The sequence below is a fragment of the Lithobates pipiens genome, unplaced genomic scaffold (genome assembly GCF_037356315.1).
Source record: "Lithobates pipiens isolate NorthernLeopardFrog02 unplaced genomic scaffold, aLitPip1_a1.2 Scaffold_30, whole genome shotgun sequence".
NCBI lineage: Eukaryota > Metazoa > Chordata > Amphibia > Anura > Ranidae > Lithobates > Lithobates pipiens.
In genome coordinates this window covers 42371242-42394793 of record NW_027507791.1, presented here as the reverse complement: position 1 = coordinate 42394793, position 23552 = coordinate 42371242, and the positions used below count along the sequence as shown (strand labels likewise).

The following is a 23552-nucleotide window of genomic DNA, read 5'->3' as shown; positions in this document are numbered from 1 at the left end:
ATATATTTGTAATTGCATCCCTCCGAATTAAAATGACAAAACTAATAAGCATCTTTATTTTGAGAAAATATGCGGCAATTAACAATCTGAAGGCGAAGCTGCTCTTTGCTTTGAGAAACATTTAATTGCAGGGCTCTTACGAGGATTACCAAGAGGGTTGTGCAATTACAAGGAAACGCAGAAAGAAAAATAAGGAAATATTACAATTTAAATGAGAGGTGACAGAGGCAGAAAAAGCAGGAGGGCTCTTCCTATTGGATGGCTGGTATTGTAGATTTGTTTTTGTCCGCTAAGCAGAATTTTGCATGGCGAGACGTTGCGGTAAAACTCGCAATGGAATGCAATTTCATTGTCGAAAAAAAAAAAGTTGCTTTTTTTTTTTAAACCTTCCCTGCGCTGCTGGGTCTTCCCCCCCCCCCCCCCCCCCGTTTACTTCCTGTCCATATGCATTGCTCTGGACCAGCTTTGTAATAGTGACTACCATGGTCCGGGTCTGTTGGCGCAGTCACCCGTTGTCTCCACCAGGGGCACATGACAACGTTGGAGCACAACTAGGAGATGGTTGTCACCATATAAAACGTGAATTGCCCAAAGAAGGATCTTCATGAAAGGGTCACCAGCTATGTTCCTGAAAGCTGCAGATTGTTCAATTTTTTTAAATAAATAAATGTGGAAATGTTATTAACATGTTAAAGAATTTTAGTAACTGGGTTTATAGCTATACTTTAATATGGTGCAGAGGATGGAGTTCAAGAAGATGGCACAAAATCAAGAGATTTAAAAAAAATTGGGAATGTTATATCATAGTAGTTCCATAGTAGGTGAGGTTGAAAAAAAGACACAAGTCCATCAGGTCCAACCTATGTGTAAAGATGGAATAAGGTGCAAGATGCAGTGCTAGGGGGTGTAGGCATTGGATTTGTGGTTCAGATCAGTGAGCTTGCCCAGTTGATTGTTCTACGCAATTGTACAATTTGCAGTTTTATAAAACACAATGATTTGTTGGAAAACGTTGAGTGCCTCAAATTGCTTAATTTTTAAATCCCGAAGAAAAGATTACTTCTGCTCCCCTAAAATAAGCGGTTAGGCTACCCAATAGGTGAAGACTGGTGGGCCAAATCAGCCATTGGGCTTTTTATTTGTTTTTGGATGCTCCAAACACGAGAACTTGACTCTGTCCACCTGGAAGGCTTGTCCCAGTCAATTCCTGTTACATTCTCCATAATATATATATATATATATATATATATATATATATATATATATATATATATATATATATATATATATATATATATATATATATTTTTTTTTTTTTATTTTTTTTTAAATAAAACCCATAAAGGGTGGCGGGAAACTCCATTACGGGCAGAGCAGATGTGCAGACTCGGGAACTCCGCAAAGAAATAGTGGGAACCCTCAAACGGGTAATACAGGTGTGCAGACACAAAAAAGCAAGACAGGGATGGTGGAAATGCTTCATAATGGGCACATCGGGGTTTCAGCCCCCAGAAACTCTTAGTATAAACAGTGATAACCCCTCATAATGCACACATCAGGTGTGAAGAGCCAGTAATTCAGCACAGGGATGGGGAGAAATCCTCATAATGGGCGCAGCAGGTGTACAGACCTAGAAACTCATAGTAGAAATTGTGGAAACCCCTCATAATGGGTACAAAAGGTGTGCAGAACCACTCAACTCAACACAAGGATGGTGGAAACCCATCATAAAGGACACATCTGGTGTGAAGCCCAGGAAACCCATAGTATATGAGTATACGTCAGGTGTACAGACCCAGGGACTCGTGCCCATTATGAGGATTTCTCCCCATCCTTGTGCTAACAGGTGTACAGACCTAGAAACTCATAGTAGAAAATTGTGGAAACCCCTCATAATGGGTACAAAAGATACTCAACACAGGGATGGTGGAAACCCATCATAAATTGACACAGCAGGTGCGCATATCCAGGAACACAACCCAGAAAATGAGGAGAACACCTCATAACAGGCACAACAGACCCAGAAACTGGTAGCAGAAAAGGTGGAAACCCCTCAAAAATGGGTACAACAGGTGTGCAACCCAAAAACAAACAAACACAAGGATGGTAGAAACCCTTGCTAATGGGCATAGCAAGCGTTTCTTGGTCCCCAATGGTGGTCGCGTCCCCAATGGTGGCGGCATCCCCCTTCACCCATTCTTCCTTCCGGGGCTGTGGACTCCAGACTCTGTGCCTGGTTGGAGCTGCGCGACGTCATTGTGCGTGGGAGCCGCCAGTCACGGCATGGGTCGTGTAAAAATGTCACGATCACGCGCCCTTTCTTCAGTGCACATGTGCCGCTGACGTCGACGCAAGCGTATATGGTAAACATCTCCTAAACCATGCAGGTTTAGGAGATATTTCCAGTACCTATGGGTAAGCCTGGTTATAGGCTTACCTGTAGGTAAAAAGTAGTATGTAAGGGTTTACAACCACTTTAAGAAATGATCATCTGAACCCCCAACTTTAGGCTGAACCTAATGACATGGTCTACAGTACTCCACCACTGCACGCCCTAAACCCTGAAACGTCAGCTTGTAACACACCCGTTACAGCAGGAACGTGTGAATTCTAGACCGTTCTCCTAGGTGCGTGGCGTATTCGGCAGCAGATGCTGTGGTACGGCCCCCCCCCCACCGTTTGTATAATTCATGGTGAATCAGCAGAAGACTCTTGCTAACACAAGCAGCATTGATTGAAAGGAGGCACCAGTAGCAACAGGCGCTCACGGCCAAAACACAGAAAGGGGGGAGGGGGGGTGAGGTTGTGAAACAGAAGGATTCAGTATTGTTCAGTGTGGAGCCAATCACCCACTCCTATTGTTGTGTGCTGTTGCTCAGTTTGCCAAGGGCCAGAGAAAGAAAAATAAATTTCTGTAATATCACTGCTTTTTTTTTTTTTTTTTTCTCCAATCTGCTGGGAGGGAGCCTATGGCGTTCTTCATGTTGTGTTTGTTCTTGCTGTTTTGTATTATTTTTATTTTTTTCATTTTAATGTTGTCGTTTACCACCGCCTGGATCCGCTCTTCCTCTGCAAAGAGACTAAAGCCGTTAAATCCTTATCTTACATGAAGAGGGGACAAATCCGTCTCCCTCCAGTGTGTGGAGCCATTTTTTTTTTTTTTTTTCAAGCTGATAAGGCTTGTCAATGCAATGAGCTGGTTTGCTGTGGATTAAAAAAGGGAGCCTGCCAGGGTATAAATAGAAGAAGAATTGCAGACTTTGTTTTATTCTAAAGGAAGCCTGTTCTGAGAAAATTGTTCCAGGTCAGTGATCGAAAATGTACAGCGCGGCATCAAGACCACTAATCATTCCAGGAGATCAGCAATGGAAGCTTCCATATCGTAGACCGTGCTGGTTTTTCGTGAAGGTCATTCTTATCCTTGTTAATGAGTCACTGAGCATTGCACGTCCCAAGAGTTCTAGGTCATGCTCATCCACTACTTTGTAAACCACTGACCCGGAGAAAATATTGAAGACAAGGTTTTCCTACTACCAATGGTTTCCACGACATTAAAAACACCAGCCTTTCTCAACCAGGGTTCCTCCACAGGTTGCCAGGAGTTCCTTGAGCTGTGGCTGATTGACCTTCGATCTGATGGTGCCCCCAAAGTTTTGGGTCCACCACCACTTGGTAGAGTAACGTAGAAAAAAACAAAAACGATCCGCACTCTTGTTGTTGCCCTTAAAAATTCTTCATTTTATTGAATAGCCACAGTGAACAAAGGCAGATTAAGTCAGTTGACGTGTTTCGGCCTATAAGGCCTTAGTCATAACCCTACATGGTAGAGCCAACGGCATGAAGAATATTTGGTCATCTGAACAGTTGCATTTCAGTCACCACTGTAGGAGGAGAATTCTTCTGTTAAAAAAAAAAAAAAAAAGGAAAGAAAGGTTGAGAAAGGCTGTTATAAAAATTTGACCCTACGGCACGAAATGGCTCCCTACACTAAACCTAAAATAAGGACACTAAGATTATTGCCTAGGCTGATCCGTTATAATTACTTGCAACTTTTTTTTCCCTTGATTTCAGGAGCCTTCGGGTGCTCTTGAAGTAGAATTTTACCCATATCGGCTTTACTGAATTAAATATACAAGAAAGATCTATAAAATTAGCACATGGCCTGATGCAAGCGGTACAAAAATTCTAATTTTATTTTACAAATTTTATTAAAAAATAAAAAATTGGTCTAATTTTTAAAAAAGGCAAGCATATGATGTCAAAGTTAAGTATTCTTTAGAATTTATGAATTCATCATGGTGGTATGACTGACTTAACTACATAGTGAGTTATTTTTTTTTCTCCTTAAAAAGTTGGTTACGCTGCAAGAAAGAGGATTATTATTGCACTGGTAGTTCCGGGCTTACCAGCCTACACCCGATTTATCCATAAACATGTAAGGACAGATGAATAAGATGATAGAGAACCAAAAATTAACCTGTGACTTTTTGTTTTTTTTTTTTTACAAATACAAAAAATAAAAAAAAACAACTCACCAAATTATTCCTAGGACACATTTACACTAAACTATAGCAAGGCAAAAATTAGCTTTCACATCCTACTCCTATTGTAGAAAGCCATTTTTCTAATTGACTGCTATAACTTAGCATATAAAATGTAAATGAGGATTTACAGCTTTTTTTCATAACCAACGTTAACCTTATTCACTACATGCCGATCATCTAAAAAAAAAATAAAAGAAAAAAAAAAAATAAATAAAATATAAAAACATAAAAGGAAACCGGGATAAAGGCGTAATGAAGGTCTACCCCCTAATGTGCATTTGTTCTGTGCCTTCTAAGCCGATAGACTTTAGACTGTTTTGTTTTTATATATCTGGACAGCTTAGGCTTCCTCTGCCGTTCTGAAGGGCATCCCATAACTCTGCTACCTAACACTTCACCTAAAGCAAAAACGGGTTGTTTCATTTTTTTTTTTGTAAAAATGAAATATTGGGGGCTCGTCCGGGAAAGGTGAAAAAGAAACGCTTGGGGGCTCGTCCGGGAAAAGGTGAAAAGAAACGCTTGGGGGCTCGTCCAGGAAAGGTGAAAAAGAAAGGCTCGGGGGCTCGTCCAAGAAAGGTGAAAGAAATGATTGGGGGCTCGTCCGGGAAAAGTGAAAAACACACTTGGGGGCCCGTCCGGAAAGGGGAAAAAGAAACGCTTGGGGGCTCGTCTGGGAAAGGTGAAAAGGAAACGCTTGGGGGCTCGTCTGGGAAAGGTGAAAAAGAAACGCTTGGGGGCTCGTCCGGGAAAGGTGAAAAAGAAACGCTTGGGGGCTCGTACGGGAAAGGTGAAAAACACGCTTGGGGGCCAATCTAGGAAGGGGAAAAGAAAAGCTTGGGGGCTCGTACGGGAAAGGTGAAAAACACACTTGGGGGCCAGTCTAGGAAGGGGAAAAGAAACGCTTGGGGGCTCGTACGGGAAGGGGAAAAAGAAACGCTTGGGGGCTCGTACGGGAAGGGGAAAAAAACGCTTGGGGGCTCGTACGGGAAGGGGAAAAAGAAACGCTTGGGGGCTCATCCGGGAAAGGTGAATAACACGCTTGGGGGCTCATCCGGGAAAGGTGAATAACACGCTTGGGGGTTCATCCGGGAAAGGGAAAAAACGCTTGGGGGCTCATCCGGGATTAGAACGTAAAACATCTTAAAAAGGAAAAAATTTAATAAAAAATGTAATAAAAAAAAAAGATAGTCCTAGGCTTTCTAGGGCAGGTAGACATCAGTAAACTGGAAAATAAAATAAAAAGTACAAAATAAAGCTTTAATAACAAACTCCTTTGTGTCCACATACAGCTGAAATGTAGTTAGTATTCCGATTACAAGTCTTGTACAAAACACCACAGAAGTTGCCTTCTCCAAGCACTGACATCTTCAAGGTCATCAAAATCATGGCACACCATGCCCCAAAGCACAAAATATAGGATAACTGAAGTAGATTCTGGTGAAATCAACAAAAAGGAGAGCGAATATACAAAATCAGCATGCCCAAATAATTAAAAGCTTAAAAAAAAATTAAAACAAACAAAAATATTACTAAAAGGTGGATAGGACCTGAACTGAAAATTTTAAATCTTTGCCCGAAAGGTGAACAGGACATGAACTGAAAAATGTAAAATCTTTGCTTGTTATTTTAAAATGCTGCACAGGATTTTTTTTATTGCTGTATCACATAGTATGAGCATCACCCCTTGTTAACAGGGTATAAAATTTGTCCAAAAGCCAAAAAGCGGCAACGCTATAGAAATCCCTCATTTTCATTAAGCACAAAGCCTAAAGGCCTCGACCTAAAAAGTGGAAATTTTTTTTACAAGTGGCCTTCAATACTTGAAACCATTCTGAATATAAAAAACTTCAGTCTTAACAGCCATTTCCCTTAGATAGAGATTTTTGAATATGGTCGCTGCCTACGGAAAAAGCCATATTAAAAAAAAAAAAAAAAAAAAAAGAAGATTTAAAACAAATGACCTTAAAAAAAAAAATTAACTATTTTCTGTAGTGAAAGTTTAAAAGTCTTACAAACCGCCCCCCCCCCCCCCCATTTTTTTTTCTTCTATCTGTTCAGTGTTATTTCCCCAAATGAATCATTTTAAAGAGGCGTGAATATTTTTGGATTCCCATTAGCTCTTTCCCAGCACCCAACGCGACCGTGTTAACTGTGTGTACATATATATTATAAATATATGTATATTAAATATACTAAATGTTTATCTTGCTGTTTAGTGTTAATTTATTGCCAAGCTATTGGACTTGAGATGAAAGAATTGTGGTTTTCTATATGGAAAAATAAATTACACGATCTATTAAAGTGGATAAAAAAAAAAAAAAGGGAGGAGGAAAAGATATTTTTTAAATATGAATATAAAATATATAATTTAAAATTTATATTTGTACGGTGCTGTAATTGTGTGGAGATAAATTCCTAAAGAAAGAATATTGTTTAATATGTTTTGAGCAGAAAAAAAATAAAATAAAAAAATTATATAATATATTGCAAGGCGTATACTGCGGAAGTATTTTAATCTTCTGAATATTTAAGTGACTGAATCATAATTAAATTCTAATATCTCGCCTCTCACTTTCGATAAGTTCTGTACCTCTGTCATGACTGCAAGAAGATGGACACAATTTTGAACACTTTTTTTTTTTCCCCTGAAATAACTTCCAACTCTGATGATATCACGGTTCTAGTAACTCGGTGCTATCAGGATTTATAAAATTGTGTGAATCTCACTCAAATCTTCATACCTACATTTAGGTGGGAAAAATGTATTTATATATATATATATATATATATATATATATATATATATATATATATATATATATATATATATATATATATATATATATATATATATATAATTTCTATTTAATTTTTTTTCACATGCACAAATGTGGGAGTTCCGGTAACCAAGTCACTAATCTCTCTCCAACGATGTTGCTTTTAATTGACCGTTTAGCTGTGGTTTAGGCTACACCATATTACATTTTGTCATGTTTTAAATTCACTTGCACACCAGTCGTGTCATTTGGGTATCTCCCACTATTACAGCATTAATAAAGGAATATAAAAAAAAAAAAAAAGAAAAAAAAAAAAAAAAGATTTTCTGAAAACCTCATCAAGAAGAAAAACAAAATGTGAAGCTAGAACTTATAACAGCATTTTGCACTGACCATTTACAGATAACTTCCATCAAAAGTCCACTGTTGCTAGACTTTGTTTAAAAAATGAAAAAAAAAAAAAATATTGTTAGAAGACAAAGGAAAGTGAATACAAAAAAAAAAAAATCCTATGCTTTGCTTTTGCATTCTACTGAAAATGTAAGGAAGAAAAAAAAATACAAAAGTAATTGTGCTACTAAATAAAAGTTTATTGTATTGAATATAAGCACTGACTCTTGTGTATGTTGCATTGAGCTGTTATGTATTGGTATTTAAATGGGTTGAACTGGCTCCCCCCCACCAAAAATAAAATAAAAAAGACTTATTAAAGTACAAAAAAAAATATGTGTAAAAAAATAAAGGGGACTAGACATTGTACCACAATTAAGTGGTTCCAGAGTGAGTGAGATTATATATATATATATATATATATATATATATAAATATAAATATACACACACACACACACACACACACACACAATCTCTTAGCCTATGTGGTCGCATCTTATAAAACTTGTTTTATCTACACAACTGTCTAGTAGGGGGTATAGCCTTGGGTGCATATGTAAGTGTTAGGAGGGAAAATCTACCCATCAACGCACAAAAATTTTTTATACATACATACATACATATATATATATATATACACATACATACATACATACATATATATATATATATATATATATATATATATATATATATATATATATATATATATATACATATATATACATACATATACATACATACATATACATACACATACACACACATATAAAAGAATTTCACTAACAGATTGAAATGTTCTTTGCTAAAAATACACTAACATTTATTTTTTAAATGAGAAAAAATTACCTCCTTTTAAGCAGGTTACAAAAAATAAAATAAAAATAAAAAGCAGATCAGGCTGCCATACTCTCTTTCCCAGAGATGTCCACTACAGTATTTTCACCACAAGATATCCTCATCCTTCTGGATTAAACAGAGCTGGGGGTCATTCAACCCAGAAGACCGAGGGGATACAGCGAGTACAGTGCATCATGGATTGCCCAATAAGAAATGTCACCATGGTTTTAAAAACAAAACAAAAAAAAAAAAACACAACCTACAGCAAGGGTGTGGAGGACCAAGCCTGGATTTGGTCTTAAAAAAATAAGTAAAAAAAAAAATTTAAAAAAATTCAAAGAAAAGAATGTCCTGGTGCGGTTGGGCCTGGGGTCCCTCTGTGTTAGCTACAGCGAGGGTGTGGAGGACTAAGCCTGGATTTGGTCTTAAAAAAATAAGTAAAAAAAAAAATTTAAAAAAATTCTAAGAAAAGAATGTCCTGGTGCGGTTGGGCCTGGGGTCCCTCTGTGTTAGCTACAGCGAGGGTACGGAGGACTAAGCCTGGATTTGGTCTTAAAATTTTTTTTATTAAAGCATCCCCTACTGCCCAGGTCAAGGTGAACGGTGTGCTCTCCATTCGGAATGGCACGAGGCAGGGGTGCCCGCTTTTACCCCTATTGTTCGCTCTGGTTTTAGAACCGCTGCTCTGGAGAATCCGAGCCAAATCAGAGTATTAAATGAGTCTCGGTCGGTACAGTAGAACATAAAATTATCGGCTTATGCCGATGACATCCTATTCCACATCGTGGAACCTCTTGTTTCATTGCCTAAACCAGGGGTCTCCAAATTATGGCCCTCCAGTTGTTCAGGAACTACAATTCCCATCATGCCCTAGTCATGTTTGTGAATGTCAGAATTTTTCAATGTTTCATGGGATAATGTAGTAGCTGGAGGGCCATAGTTTGGAGATCCCTGGCCTAACCTAATGGAGGAACTAACCGTTTATGGCCAAGTGTCCAAGTCTCAGATAAAATTATGCGAAATCTGAAATTCTGCCGATTGATGTCCCCCCCAGCCCTTGCTACAACCTTGAAGAGAGCCTTCACATTTACTTGGGCTTCCACCTCCATAAAATATCTGGGCATTCAACTTACCGACTGTCTAGAATCTCTTCACACACACTTGTGCTCCTCTACTTTCGGAAGATCCGCCGGGATCTACAATCCTGGGATAGAGCGATTTTCACACGAATTGTCTGCACAAACATTATTAAGATGACTGTATTGCAACACATACTTTTCGTCCTGCAGACGGTGCCCGTGTCCCTATCTAGATGCTTTTTTTCCCCGAGCTCCACAGCCTCTTCACCTCGTTTGTTTGGAAAGGTAAGCCACCACCTCTAGCCATGGCTTTGTTGCAATGACCCAAAATGACTGGGAGGCCTTGACATTCCCAATATTTTACGACAGTATAGAACTATTGCTCTGCAGCGCATTCTAAACTGGAGATTTCACACCTCCTCTAAAATTATGGGTACACCTTTGAGAAGACTATGGCAGGCCGTAATCTGTCCTACGCACCTTGGGTCCTTTCGAGCGATAGGGGTTTATCAGATTGGGTATCCCCACTAACAACATGTCCTCAAAGTTTGGGGCAGGCTAAATTGGTCCCTAGCCCCTCCAACATCACCACAAGCGCCTGTTGGTGGCTTTCCGTTTCCTCCTAGGGAGAAATTGTTCTTTTTTTTTTGGTCGCTGGATAACTGATGGGGCGATTGGCCTGTCCCGCTTCATGGAGGGTCACAGCCTAATTTCACTGACCCCCCTCAGGGAGAGCGGAATGGTCGTTTCCCCTTTGACTTTTGGAGAGATCGGCAACTCACCGATTTCGTTTACTCACAGTGCCACTTATCCCCGATTAGGCCTACCCCTTACAGAGTTTGAACACATATATGGGCAGCCGAAGAACCTCTATGATCTCAGCTCTTTGAAAAAATTACTTGATTCAGCTCCCCCTAACCCCAAACCAACCATTCTTCGTTAGGGAATGGGAGCAGGATCTCGGGTGTGAGGGGAATGTCCACTTAGATAGAAAATCTAGGACAGGGACGGACAGGTACTAGTAATACTCGTGGCGTAATGTATTATGGCGCTACGGATATCAGTATATGTCCTTGAGGTGCATTTTGCCTTACCTTTTCGTCTGTACGCAGTTTTCTATGGCTTAAGATGTAAAATAAAATAAAGATTATATAAAAAAGGGGGGGGGGGGGAGGAGGAGAAGGAGAAGAAGGAGGAAAAGAAGAAGGAGGAGGAGGAGGAAGAGGAAGAGGAGGAGGAAGAGGAAGAGGAGGAGGAAGAGGAAGAGGAGGAGGAAGAGGAAGAGGAGGGGGAGGAGGAGGAGGAGGAGGAGGAGGAGGAGGAGGAGGAGGAGGAGGAGGAGGAGGAGGAGAACGAGGAGGAGGAGAAGGAGAAAAGAGGAGGAGAAGGAGAAAAGAGGAGAAGAAGGAGAAAAGAGGAGAAGGAGAAAAGAGGAGAAGGAGAAAAGAGTAGAAGGAGAGAAGGAGAAAAGAGGAGGAGGAGAAGGAGAAAAGAGGAGAAGGAGAAGGAGAAAAGAGGAGAAGGAGAAGGAGAAAAGAGGAGAAGGAGAAAAGAGGAGAAGGAGAAAAGAGGAGGAGAAAAGAGGAGAAGGAGAAAGAGGAGGAGAAAGAGAAAGAGAAGGAGAAGGAGGAGGAGGAGAAGGTGAAGGTGAAGGAGGAGAAGTAGAAGTAGAAGTAGAAAGAGGAGAAGGAGGAGAAGGAGAAGGAGAAGGAGAAAATGTAACCCAACAAGGGTTTACAAATTAAACAAAATCTACAGCAAGGGTGCAGAGGATTAAGCCTGGAGTTAGGTCATAGGGAAAAAAAAAAAAAAAAGGGGGGGACTTGGAGAATACATCTAACAAAGCTCTTTAAAAGAAAAGAACAAACCCAAAACTTCATTAATTTACCTTATTGCATTTATTTCTATATAATATATAATATTCATTTGTTTTAAACTTAACAATTTGCAACTTCATAAACATCCAGCTCGATATTCAGATTAATAAAACAGTGATAAAGCAAAGACATTTTACTGCCTCAAAACCCTCAAATTTGCTTAAGTCTGAATTTTAATTTTTAATAAATGCAAATGTTTTTTATTTTATTTATTTTTTTGGGGGGGGGGGATTTTTATTTTATTTTTAACGTTCTAAATGTTTTTTTTTTTTTGTTTTTTTTAAATAGAAGTTGAATGAAAACTATTGAAGAAAAAAAAAAAAGAAAAGAAAAGAAAAACCCATCAAAAGTGCAAACAATCGCATTTAGTATATACAACGTCCTGCAAAGTGGCTGAGGGATCTCTGGATGATGGCTCAAGTGCCAGGTTGCACAAGTGTCTCTTGAGCTGCGGTGATAGCCCATTTGTGATAAATGGTGGATGTATTTCTGAGTATGAAACATCCAAAAAAATACTAATAAATACTTTGGGTTGAATAAAAAAAATTTAAACTTAGGAAATAAAATATATTTTTTTTTTCCTATTTACTAGTTATTTCAGATTGGGCATTTTATGACCATAACTGATCTACTCAACGCAAAAACAACAATCCCTCTTGAATCTAGCAAACACCCAATGTGGGAAGCTATTTTGTGAGCTGAACCAACATGCAGACAATCGATTTCCTAGGAGGAAAATTTTGAGGACTGTAGAATTTTGTTTCAACCAACGTTGGTGACCATTTTGTGAAAGCCACCAAAAATGCTTGGCCAACAATAGACATCAAGAAGCTCTAGTAGACCTAGAGGACTCCATTGCAATAAAAAGTCTTCAGTTTAGAAGGCAGGGAAGATGAATATATTGAGCTCACAAGATAGCACAGTCTTTTTAGGGTTAACCCAAACTGGAGAATTACAGTTCACCCAATGTTAGTGACCATTTTTTGAAAGCCACCAAATGCTTGCCAACAGCAGATATCCAATAAAAATTTAATTTAGGAAATAAAACCAATTTTTTTTCCTACTTATTCAAAAAAAGTATTTTGAGAATTGGGTATTTTATGGTCATAGCTGATGTACTAAAAGCAAAAACAATCCCTCTTGAATTTAGCGAACACCCAACGCGGGAAGTTATTTTGTGAGCTGAACCAACATCTGGACAAAATTGGTTTCCTAGGAGGAAAATTTTACGAGAACACGCAGTGGCATTATGGTTCGCCCAAAATTGGTGGCAATTTTGCGAAAGCCACCAACTACTAAAGCCATTATGTGAGCTGAACCAACATCTGGACAAAATTGGTTTCCTAGGAGGAAAATTTTACGAGAACACACAGTAGCATTATGGTTCGCCCAAAATTGGTGGCAATTTTGCGAAAGCCACCAACTACTAAAGCCATTTTGTGAGCTGAACCAACACCCAATCTGTTTCCGAAGAGGAACATTTTAAGAGAACAAAAACTGTAGAATTATGGTTCACCCAATGTTATTGACAATTATGTGAAAGCCACCAAATACTTGGTCAACTGCAGACATCCAATAAAAATGTAATTTGGAAAATAAAATTTACTCATACATTTTTTTGTTCAGGGTATTTTATGGCCATAACTGATCTACTCAAAAGCAAAAAAAACATCCCTCTCGAAATTTAGAAAACACCCAATGAAGGACCCTATTTTGCGAGCTGAACCCATATCTGGACAAATCGGTTTCCTAGGAGAGCACAAACTGTAGAATAAACGGTTCACCCAACCTTGGTGACAATTTTCTAGAAGCCACCAAATGCTTGGCCAACAGTAGATGTCAGGAAGCTCTAGTAGACCAAGTGGACTCCATTGCAACAAAAGGTCTTCGGCTTTAGAAGGCCCGGAAAGATGGACATATTGTCTCACAAAGATAGCACAATCTTTTTGAAGGTTAACCGTGCGCCAAAATTTAGAACTGAAAAGGAGGTCAACAATGGAAGAAACGTGGGCTCGATTTGACCATGAAACACACGAGCAACAAATAGAGAATTTGAACTTTTTATGAGCCAAAGAATCGGCACACGGCTTAATTATTTTTTTAAGACTCAACAAAGTTGGGGTGGCAAGAAAAGAAAAAAAAAAAAAAAAATAGCTGGTGTAGATCTGCAGGACCATCTATTAGGAAGATTAAGAGACACTCAAAAGGATGGAGGAGGAAGAATTAGCTGGCTTAAGATGGCTGCTTTTCTCTAGAAAGAAAAAAACAAAAACAAACATTTTACTTACAAAAATAATCCTCTCTCCAACCCTCAACCTTCCATGTTTTTTTAATTTTTTTTTTCAATTTTTTCTAAATTTCACAAGTCCTTTCTTTCCTCTTGGTGCCAAACAGTCTCAGCTGCTGGTAGTAGAAGAAACTTCTAGATTGAAGGGTTCATAGGATGCTGAGATCACGGGTTTCTGACGTTGGGGGCACCGTCTTTTTTTTTTTTTTGTTTTTTTTTGTTTTATTTTTATTTATTTTTTTCACATGAAAGTCGGTAAATCCAAAGTGCAAATTTGCCAGAGTGCCCGCTCTCTAGGAGAAAGAAACAAGACTGAAGAGGAAAAGCGTTTTTTTTTTTTTCTTCGACTATAGTCCTAGAACTGTAATAAAAAGCTGAAAAAATGTCTATTAGGTAGAGCATTGCCCTCCACTCTCAGGGGGAGAAAAAAGAGGGAGATGGGGAAGCTCCACGCAAAAAGGAAAAAAAAAAAAAAAAGTGGGATTTGTTGGGGGAAGGGGAGTAGCGGGTTGCTCATGATGGGATGCACTGTACTCGATCGGGACCTTCTTCATCGTCGTCAGAACTGTCGGAGGTGCTGGGGGAGTCATCAGATTCGTTCTCACCTGTGGCTTGGTCTCTTCTCCTCTGCAGGGAAAAAAAAAAAAAGGATTTATTGTATTAAAATCTATATATTCTAGATGCACACGAGTAGACAAAACTCAGAGGATAAATAATGGTGGGAAACATCAATCTATGCAAAAATTTGCATTTGGCTATTTAACACCCGAACACTACCGTTGGCGCCAGTGGCGTAACTAGAACCTTCAGGGCCCCGATGCAAGAAACCATGAAGGGCCCCCCTGAACCCCAGCTAGGGCCCTTCCCTCCGAGTCCGGCGGTGGAACTCCAGGGCGTGGTCACAGGTATGACCTTTGTGAGCCCTGTAGTTCCACCACTGGCATCAGTATTTTTTTTTTATTTTTTTTTTAGGTGCCCCATTGGGGGACTGTCCCTAGGCAGGATGGGGTCCCCGTCCCCAGAAGAGATGAGGTCCTTTTCTCCAGGGCAGATGAAGTTACTGTCCCCAGGTGAGAAGGGGTCCCTGTCCCCAGGGGGAGATGGGGGTCCCTGTCCCCAGGGGGAGATGGGGGTCCCTGTCCCCAGGGGGAGATGGGGGTCCCTGTCCCCAGGGGGAGATGGGGGTCCCTGTCCCCAGGGGGAGATGGAGGGGGCAAGTAATGGTGTGTGGGGGATGGGGTCCTCTCACTCACCATGACCAAGCTGCAGGCCGCGCACTCATCCATGTTGGCCTGGGCTCCATCCAGTGTGCTGGATGGGTGATCAGCATATCTCCCAGAAAGACCTTTCATCATCTGTGTATGACGGGGGAGGAGGGGGGCTGGCAGACAAGCTTGCAGTGTCCTCCGGGGGGCTCTCATAGGGCTGCACTGCATCTGTGTGCTTAAAGTTTGTTTACCCGGGAGAAGTATGGAGTGCAGTGTGAGCAGGACTCTGGCTGGGGAGAACAGACATCGGACTGAGCGGCAATGCATGGAGCAGGAGAGGGGTACTCTGAGGAGCCAGCCGAGGACACAGGTCATGCGGGGAATGCACAACTAAAGAGCAGCCAGTGCGATATTCGAGCATGGAGCTCTGCTAGTCACCCTCCACCTCCAGCCACCCGTGTGCATGGTGCACTGGTACCCCTAGCTGCCTATGTGCTGCCGGCCATATGTAGAGGGGGCTGCATGGGCCCCCTGCAGCACAGGGCCCAGTTGCGGTCACGACTGCTGCACCCCCTATAGTTACGCCCCTGGTTAGCGCCATAAACACATCACATGTAGAGCGCGAGGCGTCCACGTAACTTTGCGCCTCTCTCCTGCTTGATAATTCACCAGTCGGTTTCAAAACTACCAAGACAAGTTTGAGATTGACTGGTGTCTGTAGGGCTCACTCACATGGGTGTCAAAAATAAAATTGGCCCATGGTCTTCTACACTGCAGCATATACAAATATGCTTTATACATAGCAGTATAGATGGTCCACCTCCACCCAATAAACCTATCATTCCAAGAAAGCTAATGTTGGCTAGATGCTTGGGTGCTATGAAATATTCTGCTATAATTCCTAGTTCCTGGGCCCAGAACAGAGGAAGCTATATCTTGATGGAAGCTGGGTGCTGGTTGGTTCCGTCACAGCAGACATCTAAAATGTAGCAAAACGGTACAGCCCAAGAAGAGTTTAAAAGGTACTTTGAAGGAAAACATATCAAGCCTTAATATATCAGAAAGTGCAAACATTGGGTTTAATACGGCTTTAAGGGCTGTCGCCGCTGATCACACACACAGCACTGAGGTTTACATCTTCCCCTGTAGAAGTCAATCATATGACGATGGCACATGCGCAGAATTACTTCAGCCTTCGGGATCAGCTGATGTTATTCCGCACCTACATAGGTGGTTCATTCAGAGGGAGATATAAACATCAAAAAAGGTGTACATGCAAATAGCTTTTGAATATACAGGTAATTATTGTGACCAATTATGGCTTTGGCGTTGTGGATTTTTCCAATCGATGAATGTTCTTCCCAATTTGTTAAATTTGTGTTATACATTTCTGATGTTGCTGTGACTGTCGAACGTCCTATTTTTCAAAAAATTCTATTTCTAGTGCTCACTGTGCCGGATAGCAATTAAATCTCCTGAAGAAGCCAATTACCAAGGCGAAACATGTAGACATGAAATCAGTCGGCACGTGTATTAGTACTGTAATATCAAAATCTACCTTTTGTATGTCGGTTTTTATTGCTTGAATACATTTCTACTTCTTATAAATGATCTTGTTCTAATTAAAAAATCCCAGATACATTTTCAAATTTCTAAATCGAAAAAAGGTGAATAATAGACAACAGCGTTACCTACACCTTGTTGATATTTACAAGTCAGCCCTGAGTAGCAGCAATGGTCACAGGGTCCATTTATATGTATCAGGAGGCAGGGTTGAGGCTCCTGGAGAAATGCCTACATAGTCAGAGAACTGCGTCGTTCCTTTAAGGCTAATGAAGTTATACAGCATTGTGGATAAAGACAGAAGAGCATCAAGAAGGTAAGCGTATGGCACTAGATGTCCAATGCCACAGGGTCACATGCAATGGATGAACAGGATAAGATAAAAGACTTCCAGAGCGGCAGAAATTTTTTTAAAAGGTTAAAGCCTTCAAAGCCACTTGACTCATGTCCAAGGAGGGCCTTTAAGCCTCCAGGATTTGGGGGGGGGGGTCTTCCAAGTTCATGCTCTCCAGCCTACTCGATGGCCATGCCACAATGGTGCTTCCCATGTGCACACCCAGCCTTCTAGATGGCCATGTCACAACGGTGATTCCCATATGCACCCCCAGCCTTAACGATGGCCATGCCACAACGGTGATTCCCATATGCACCCCCAGCCTTAACGATGGCCATGCCACAACGGTGATTCCCATGTGCACCCCCAGCCTTCTCGATGGCCATGCCACAATGGCGATTCCCATGTGCACCCCCAGCCTTCTCGATGGCCATGCCCCAATGGGGATTCCCATTTGCACCCCCAGCCTTCTCAATGGCCATGCCACAACGGTGATTCCCATGTGCACGCCCAGCCTTCTCGATGGCCATGCCACAATGGCGATTCCCATGTGCACCCCCAGCCTTCTCGATGGCCATGCCCCAATAGGGATTCCCATTTGCACCCCCAGCCTTCTCAATGGCCATGCCACAACGGTGATTCCCATATGCACCCCCAGCCTTGTCGATGGCCATGCCACAAAGGTGATACCAATGTGCTCGCCCAGCCTTCTCGATGGCCATGCCACAATGGTGATTCCCATGTGCTCGCCCAGCCTTGTCGATGGCCATGCCACAACGGTGATTCCCATGTGCACCCCCAGCCTTCTCGATGGCCATGCCACAATGGTGATTCCCATGTGCACCCCCAGCCTTCTCAATGGCCATGCCACAATGGGGATTCCCATTTGCACCCCCAGCCTTCTTGATGGCCATGCCACAATGGTGATTCCCATGTACACCCCCAGCCTTCTCGATGGCCATGCCACAACGGTGATTCCCATGTGCTCGCCCAGCCTTCTTGATGGCCATGCCACAACGGTGATTCCCATGTGCTCGCCCAGCCTTCTCGATGGCCATGCCACAACGGTGATTCCCATGTGCTCGCCCAGCCTTCTCGATGGCCATGCCACAATGGTGATTCCCATGTGCTCGCCCAGCCTTCTCGATGGCCATGCCACAACGGTGATTCCCATGTGCTCGCCCAGCCTTCTCGATGGCCATGCCACAATGGCGATTCCCATGTACACCCCCAGCCTTCCCGATGGCCATGCCACAACAGTGATTCCCATGTGCACGCCCAGCCTTCTCGATGGCCATGCCACAATGGTGATTCCCATGTGCACGCCCAGCCTTCTCGATGGGAATCACCATTGTGGCATGGCAATGTGCACACCCAGCCTTCTCGATGGCCATGCCAATGGTGATTTCCATGTGCATGCACAGGAGTGACGTCATCGTGGTCTTGGCATCAAGGAGGCTGGAAAGCTAGGAAATTGTAAAGGAAGACTGGGGTGGTATGGCAGGCTGAAGCACATTGACTGGGGCAATCCCTGTCGCCTTGAGACCCATCCACTGCGACTCGGTCATAGCTGGATCTAATGCACATAGGGAGCATCTCAGGGTATGCACCCGCTCTCCTCCTCCCCCTCAACCGTCTTGATGCACAGAACACCAAGCTGGTTTTTATAATATGTCCCTTTTATTCAGCAGCGTTTTTTCTACTCTCATGCTACTCGCCATGCTTGACTTCTACACAGGCAGGAGATGATAGAAGGGAAAAAAAAAAACACATCTGTCTTGCAAACACAAATTAATTATCTTTCTGATTTAAGAAGAGACGACTATTTTAAATAAGAGAAGTGGAAGATGTCAGATCAGGCAGTTTGTTTTGTCATATCCCTGTCATCTTTGCATCCAATTAAGTGAGACGTGGCTCTGCTGGCTCTTTAATTATCCACAAATAAGAGAGAAGCGGCCGTGTTTTCACAAGACAGACATCCTACACATGCGGCAATTAAGGAGCCGCGCGGCTTGTAATGAAAACCGTTTTATTTGATCCTGCTAGCAGCGCGTTGAAGTGGCTGGACTGAGGTGGGGGGGGGGGGGGGGGAGGTCCGCTCACCTGGGCTTTCCGACAGCAAAGCATCCTGGGAGGAAGGCAACAAGTGCACTACAGTTCTAAAATTAATTGCCTCCTCAAGTTGGGACGAACGTTTTGCGAGCCGTTGAATAACGAGCGCATACAGCGGAACTTACAACTGCGCAGGTTGTTCCGTATTACAAAAAAAAAATAAAAAATACGGTCCACTCAGTTTCTGCAGAGCGGATAAGGACAGAGACCGCTCTATGGGCAGCCAGGTGTAAGCGGACTCAGTTTACGCCCAACTGCCCTCTGACCCGAGCCACATAGAGGGAGGACCTAGTCTGCTTAAAAAAATAATTACCATTAAATAAAATAAATGATCGAGATATAGAATGTATATATATATATATATATATATATATATATACACATACACACACACACATATAAAAAAAAAATATATTATTATAACATTTATATATATATATATATATATATATATATATATATATATATATATATATATATATATATATAAACACCCTGATCAAAAGTTTACATACCCTGGTGATTTTGGCCTGATAACATGCACACAAGTTGACACAAAGTGGTTTCTATGGCTATTAAAAAGGTCACCATCCTCACCTGTGATCTGTTTGCTTGTAATTAGTGTGTGTGTATAAAAGGTCAATGAGTTTCCGAACTCCTGACAGACCCTTGCATCTTTCATCCAGTGCTGCACTGAGGTTTCTGGATTCTGAGTCATGAGGAAAGCAAAAGAATTGTCAAAGGATCTGCGGGAAAAGGTAGTTGAACTGTATAAAACAGGGGAAGGGATATACAAAAGATATCCAAGGAATTGAGAATGCCAAGAAGTGGAAAATTAGGGGTTCTGTTGAAACCAAACGACGGTCAGGTAGACCAACTAAAATTTCAGCCACAACTGCCAGGAAAATTGTTCAGGATGCAAAGAAAAACCCACAAATAAACTTAAGGTGAAATACAGGAGTCTCTGAAAACATGTGGTGTGGCTGTTTCAAGATGCACAATAAGGAGGCACTTGAAGAAAGATGGGCTTGCATGGTCGAGTCGCCAGAAGAAAGCCATTACTACGCAAATGTCAAAGTATCCCGCTTACAATATGCCAAATGGCACAGAGACAAGCCCTTAAACCTTCTGGCACAAAGTCATTTGGAGTGATGAGACCAACAAATTTGCTTTTTGGCGACAACCATAAACACTACATTTGGAGAGGAGTCAACAAGGCCTATGATGAAAGGTCTACCATTCCTACTGTGAAACATGGTGGTGGGTCGCTGATGTTTTTGGGGATGTGTGAGCTACAAAAGGCACAGGGAAGTTTGGTCAAAATGATAAATGCAATATGTTAGAAAAAAATACTGGAGGAACATTTGCACTCATCAGCCAGGAAGCTGCACATGGGACGTACATGGACATTCCAACATGACAATGACCCAAAACACAAGGCCAAGTCCACCCGTCATTGGCTACAGCAGAATAAAGTGAAGGTTCTGGAGTGGCCATCTCAGTCTCCTGACCTCCAATATCATTGAGCCGCTCTGGGGAGATCTCAAAACGTGCCGTTCATGTAAGACAGCCCAAGAATTTACAGGAACTGGAGAAGAATGGGCAGCTTTACCATCTGAGAAGATAAAGAGCCTCATCCACAAATACCACAAAAGACTTCAAGCCGTTACCGATGTTAAAAGTGGCAATACATGGGATTAAGCATTGGGGTATGTAAACTTTTGATCAGGGTCATTTGGGTAGTTTCTGTTGTCATTATAATTTAAAAAGTGTAAACACAGCTGACTGATAATAAATGGCTTCAGCCAAACACCTAACCATGAGTGAAAGATACGTTTTTGTGTTATCATTCATAGTCTCTGAAAAATCACCAAGAAATGATAAATTCTGCCAGGGTATGTAAACTTATGAGAACGGCTGTACGTAGCAGAGCAACACGATTGTGCGAGAAGCCCTTATGGAAGCTGCCATTTACGAAAGTGGACCCCAACACTCCATTCACACGGGCGACTTCAAAATCGTGCCATTCCCATTGCGACTTTACAGTGCGACTTGAGACTTTGGATAAGTAAGACTTTGTCTTTGATCAACGATTACATACATGGTGTGAATTTATGTTCCCGCCGTAGTGATTAGGGCAAGAGCCCCTAGGGAGCAGCCTGTACTCACCCTGCGGTGCCCCCTCTGCCGTAGATGGTGCATCAGAAACCATAACATGTGGTTGTCGAACAGGTCAGCGTGGTGTAGGCTGTCCTCATCTCTTTCACGTTTGTTTTTCTTTATAACCTGGAGAAGGAGGAGAGAGAAACGATTACGGCTGCGTTCAATATGCGATAGTCTGCAGCATTCGGAGAAAGCTAAATGCCATCTCTGGACGCAGCAACAATTAAAGGACTATGGCCACGGGGTACAGACTGGCTGATTAGCTGCAGCCAGCATGCCACAAGACGCCAACCCTGGACGCACACTGTGGGTGTCTGGGGGGGCGGGCGCGGTCGGTCGCACGCTCTATTTGCATGTAAATCACTCAGATGAGAGCACAAAACATGACAGCTGCTGCTGCCGGTCGCATACAATGTGTGAAGGCAGCATTCAGTACCGCCGGCAAGTCCGATTCTCACCAGTGACCTCGTAGCCCAACTCTGCAAAGATCAAAGATGGCTGGACGCAGGACAGGGACTTCAAAGCGGACCCCCAACCCTATTCTAAAGCTAGCAGATTTTACACCCCGGCACTGGAGGTCCCATAACCCCAAACCGATGTGGGGGAAAAAAAAAAAACACACACACACACACCTATGTGTCTGCAGCTCTAAGCTCCTTCCAGCCGATGATACCTGAACGCAGTCACAGCGGAGGAAAAGTGACCCCCTCTTAGTGGGCGAGTCCTGTGCAAGGAAAACATGTGGCCAGTGTTCCCTCCCACCGACTTCTACATCGCTAAAGCTCTGCAGTTCCTCCCCACTTCCCCCAAAGCTCTGCGCCCCCCCCTCCCCACTTCCCCCAAAGCTCTGCGGTTCCCCCACTTCCCCCAAAGCTCTGCGGTCCCCCCACAAAAGCTCTGTGGTTCCCCCCTCCTACTTCCCCAAAAGATCGTCAGTTCCTTTCCCAAAAGCTCTGCGTTTCTCCCCCCCCCCCTACCACAAAGCTCTGTGGTTCCTTCCCCAAAAGCTCTCCAGTCCCCCCCCCCCGTATCCCCAAAAGCTCTGCGATTCCCCCTACTTCCCTAAAAGCTCTGCGGTTCATTCCGCCCCCCCCCCCACTTCCCCAAAAGCTCTGTGGATCATCCACCCCCCACTTCCCCAAAAGCTCTGCAGTTCGCACCCCCCCCCCCACAAAAGCTCTGTGGTTCCCCCCCCCCCCACTACTTCCCCAAAAGCTCTGCCGTCCCTTCACTTCCGCAAAAGCTCTGTGGTTCCCCCCCCACTTCCCCAAAAGCTTGGCAGTTCCTTTCCCAAAAGCTCTGCAGTTTGCCCCCACTTCCCCAAAAGCTCTGCGGTTTCTCCACTCCCCTACAAAGCTCTGCGGTTCCTTCACCAAAAGCTCTGCGGTTACCCCACCCCCCCCCCCCAAAAAAGCTCTGTGGTTCCTTCCCCAAAAGCTCTGCAGTCCCCCCCCCCCCACGTCGCCAAAAGCTCTGCGATTCCCCCCTACTTCCCTAAAAGCTCTGCGGTTCCTTACTGGTTTTCACCGTGAGCAATGCACGTAATCCTCGACTTGGTGGTCAGCTTAAATGTCAATGTATGGAGGGGACCCCCAGTGTCCGCTCAAGTGCTCCCAAGTCAATGGCCCAGAGCCCGATTGATCTAAGGGCCGTTCCCACCCTCCACATTACAGGTAGCCTTCCACCTCCCAACCTTGAGAAGGATCTCACCACCCAAGCTCTGTACTTCATTAACACGGCAAGGCGAATGCCGCTCCCGGTATATCGTAACCCACCAATCCGTTCAAATGTACCCCCACCTCTCCCTACGCCAGGAAAGGAAGAGGTTACTCCGCTTGTCTTACGACTTGCATGGCACAAGATCAATCTCTCAGGAGTGGTGACGATAACACCATATGGGTAGCGATGAGCTCACCGCTGTGCTGACTAATCCCGGGGCCCACACACTCACCAGACACTTTTCAAGAAGACTTTAACCTTTTCAGAGCCGTGACTTGGCAAGACACAGCCGAGCGGGAGGGATGCTGTACCTCAAAGATGCACTACCGTTCCTTGGCTTACCTCCTTGAGTCCGTGCAGCTCGGTCGGTTCCTTGGCAGTGGGCAGCCAGATTTTGACATCGTAATCGAGGCCGCTGGTCGCTAGTACAGGTAGGTGCGGGTGCGGCTCCAAGCAGTTCACCTGGGAAAATGGCAAAAACCGGTTAGGAGATTTCTTTCTGGGACAGTTTATTACCAAAAGCTACAAACCCTTCCATTTCAATTACATCTACAGGATCTCTAGAGCAGTGGTCTCCAATCTCCATTACAGGGGCCAGAAATGGCCCTTTGCTTGCCTTTATCCGGCCCTTGGGACACTATTACATCCACCAACACT

The 23552-nt window shown here is 43.0% G+C and overlaps 1 protein-coding gene and 1 long non-coding RNA gene across 2 annotated transcripts in view; one reads left to right on the top strand and one right to left on the bottom strand.

Annotated features, from left to right (window-relative positions):
* Window positions 1–1265: 1265 nt before the first annotated feature.
* LOC143942714 (uncharacterized) lies at window positions 1266–6865 on the top strand. The gene is made up of 2 exons (XR_013264823.1): window positions 1266–5049; window positions 5332–6865. It is a non-coding gene; the product is annotated as an uncharacterized LOC143942714 (long non-coding RNA).
* Window positions 6866–11511: 4646 nt separating this feature from the next.
* Window positions 11512–23552, bottom strand: part of DCAF8 (DDB1 and CUL4 associated factor 8) — a 69260-nt gene continuing 57219 nt past the window's right edge. Inside the window, 3 exon segments of the mRNA XM_077464094.1 lie at window positions 11512–14423; window positions 21183–21299; window positions 23238–23357. Coding sequence (XP_077320220.1) covers window positions 14310–14423; window positions 21183–21299; window positions 23238–23357 — 351 coding nt within the window. The 3' untranslated portion in view covers window positions 11512–14309.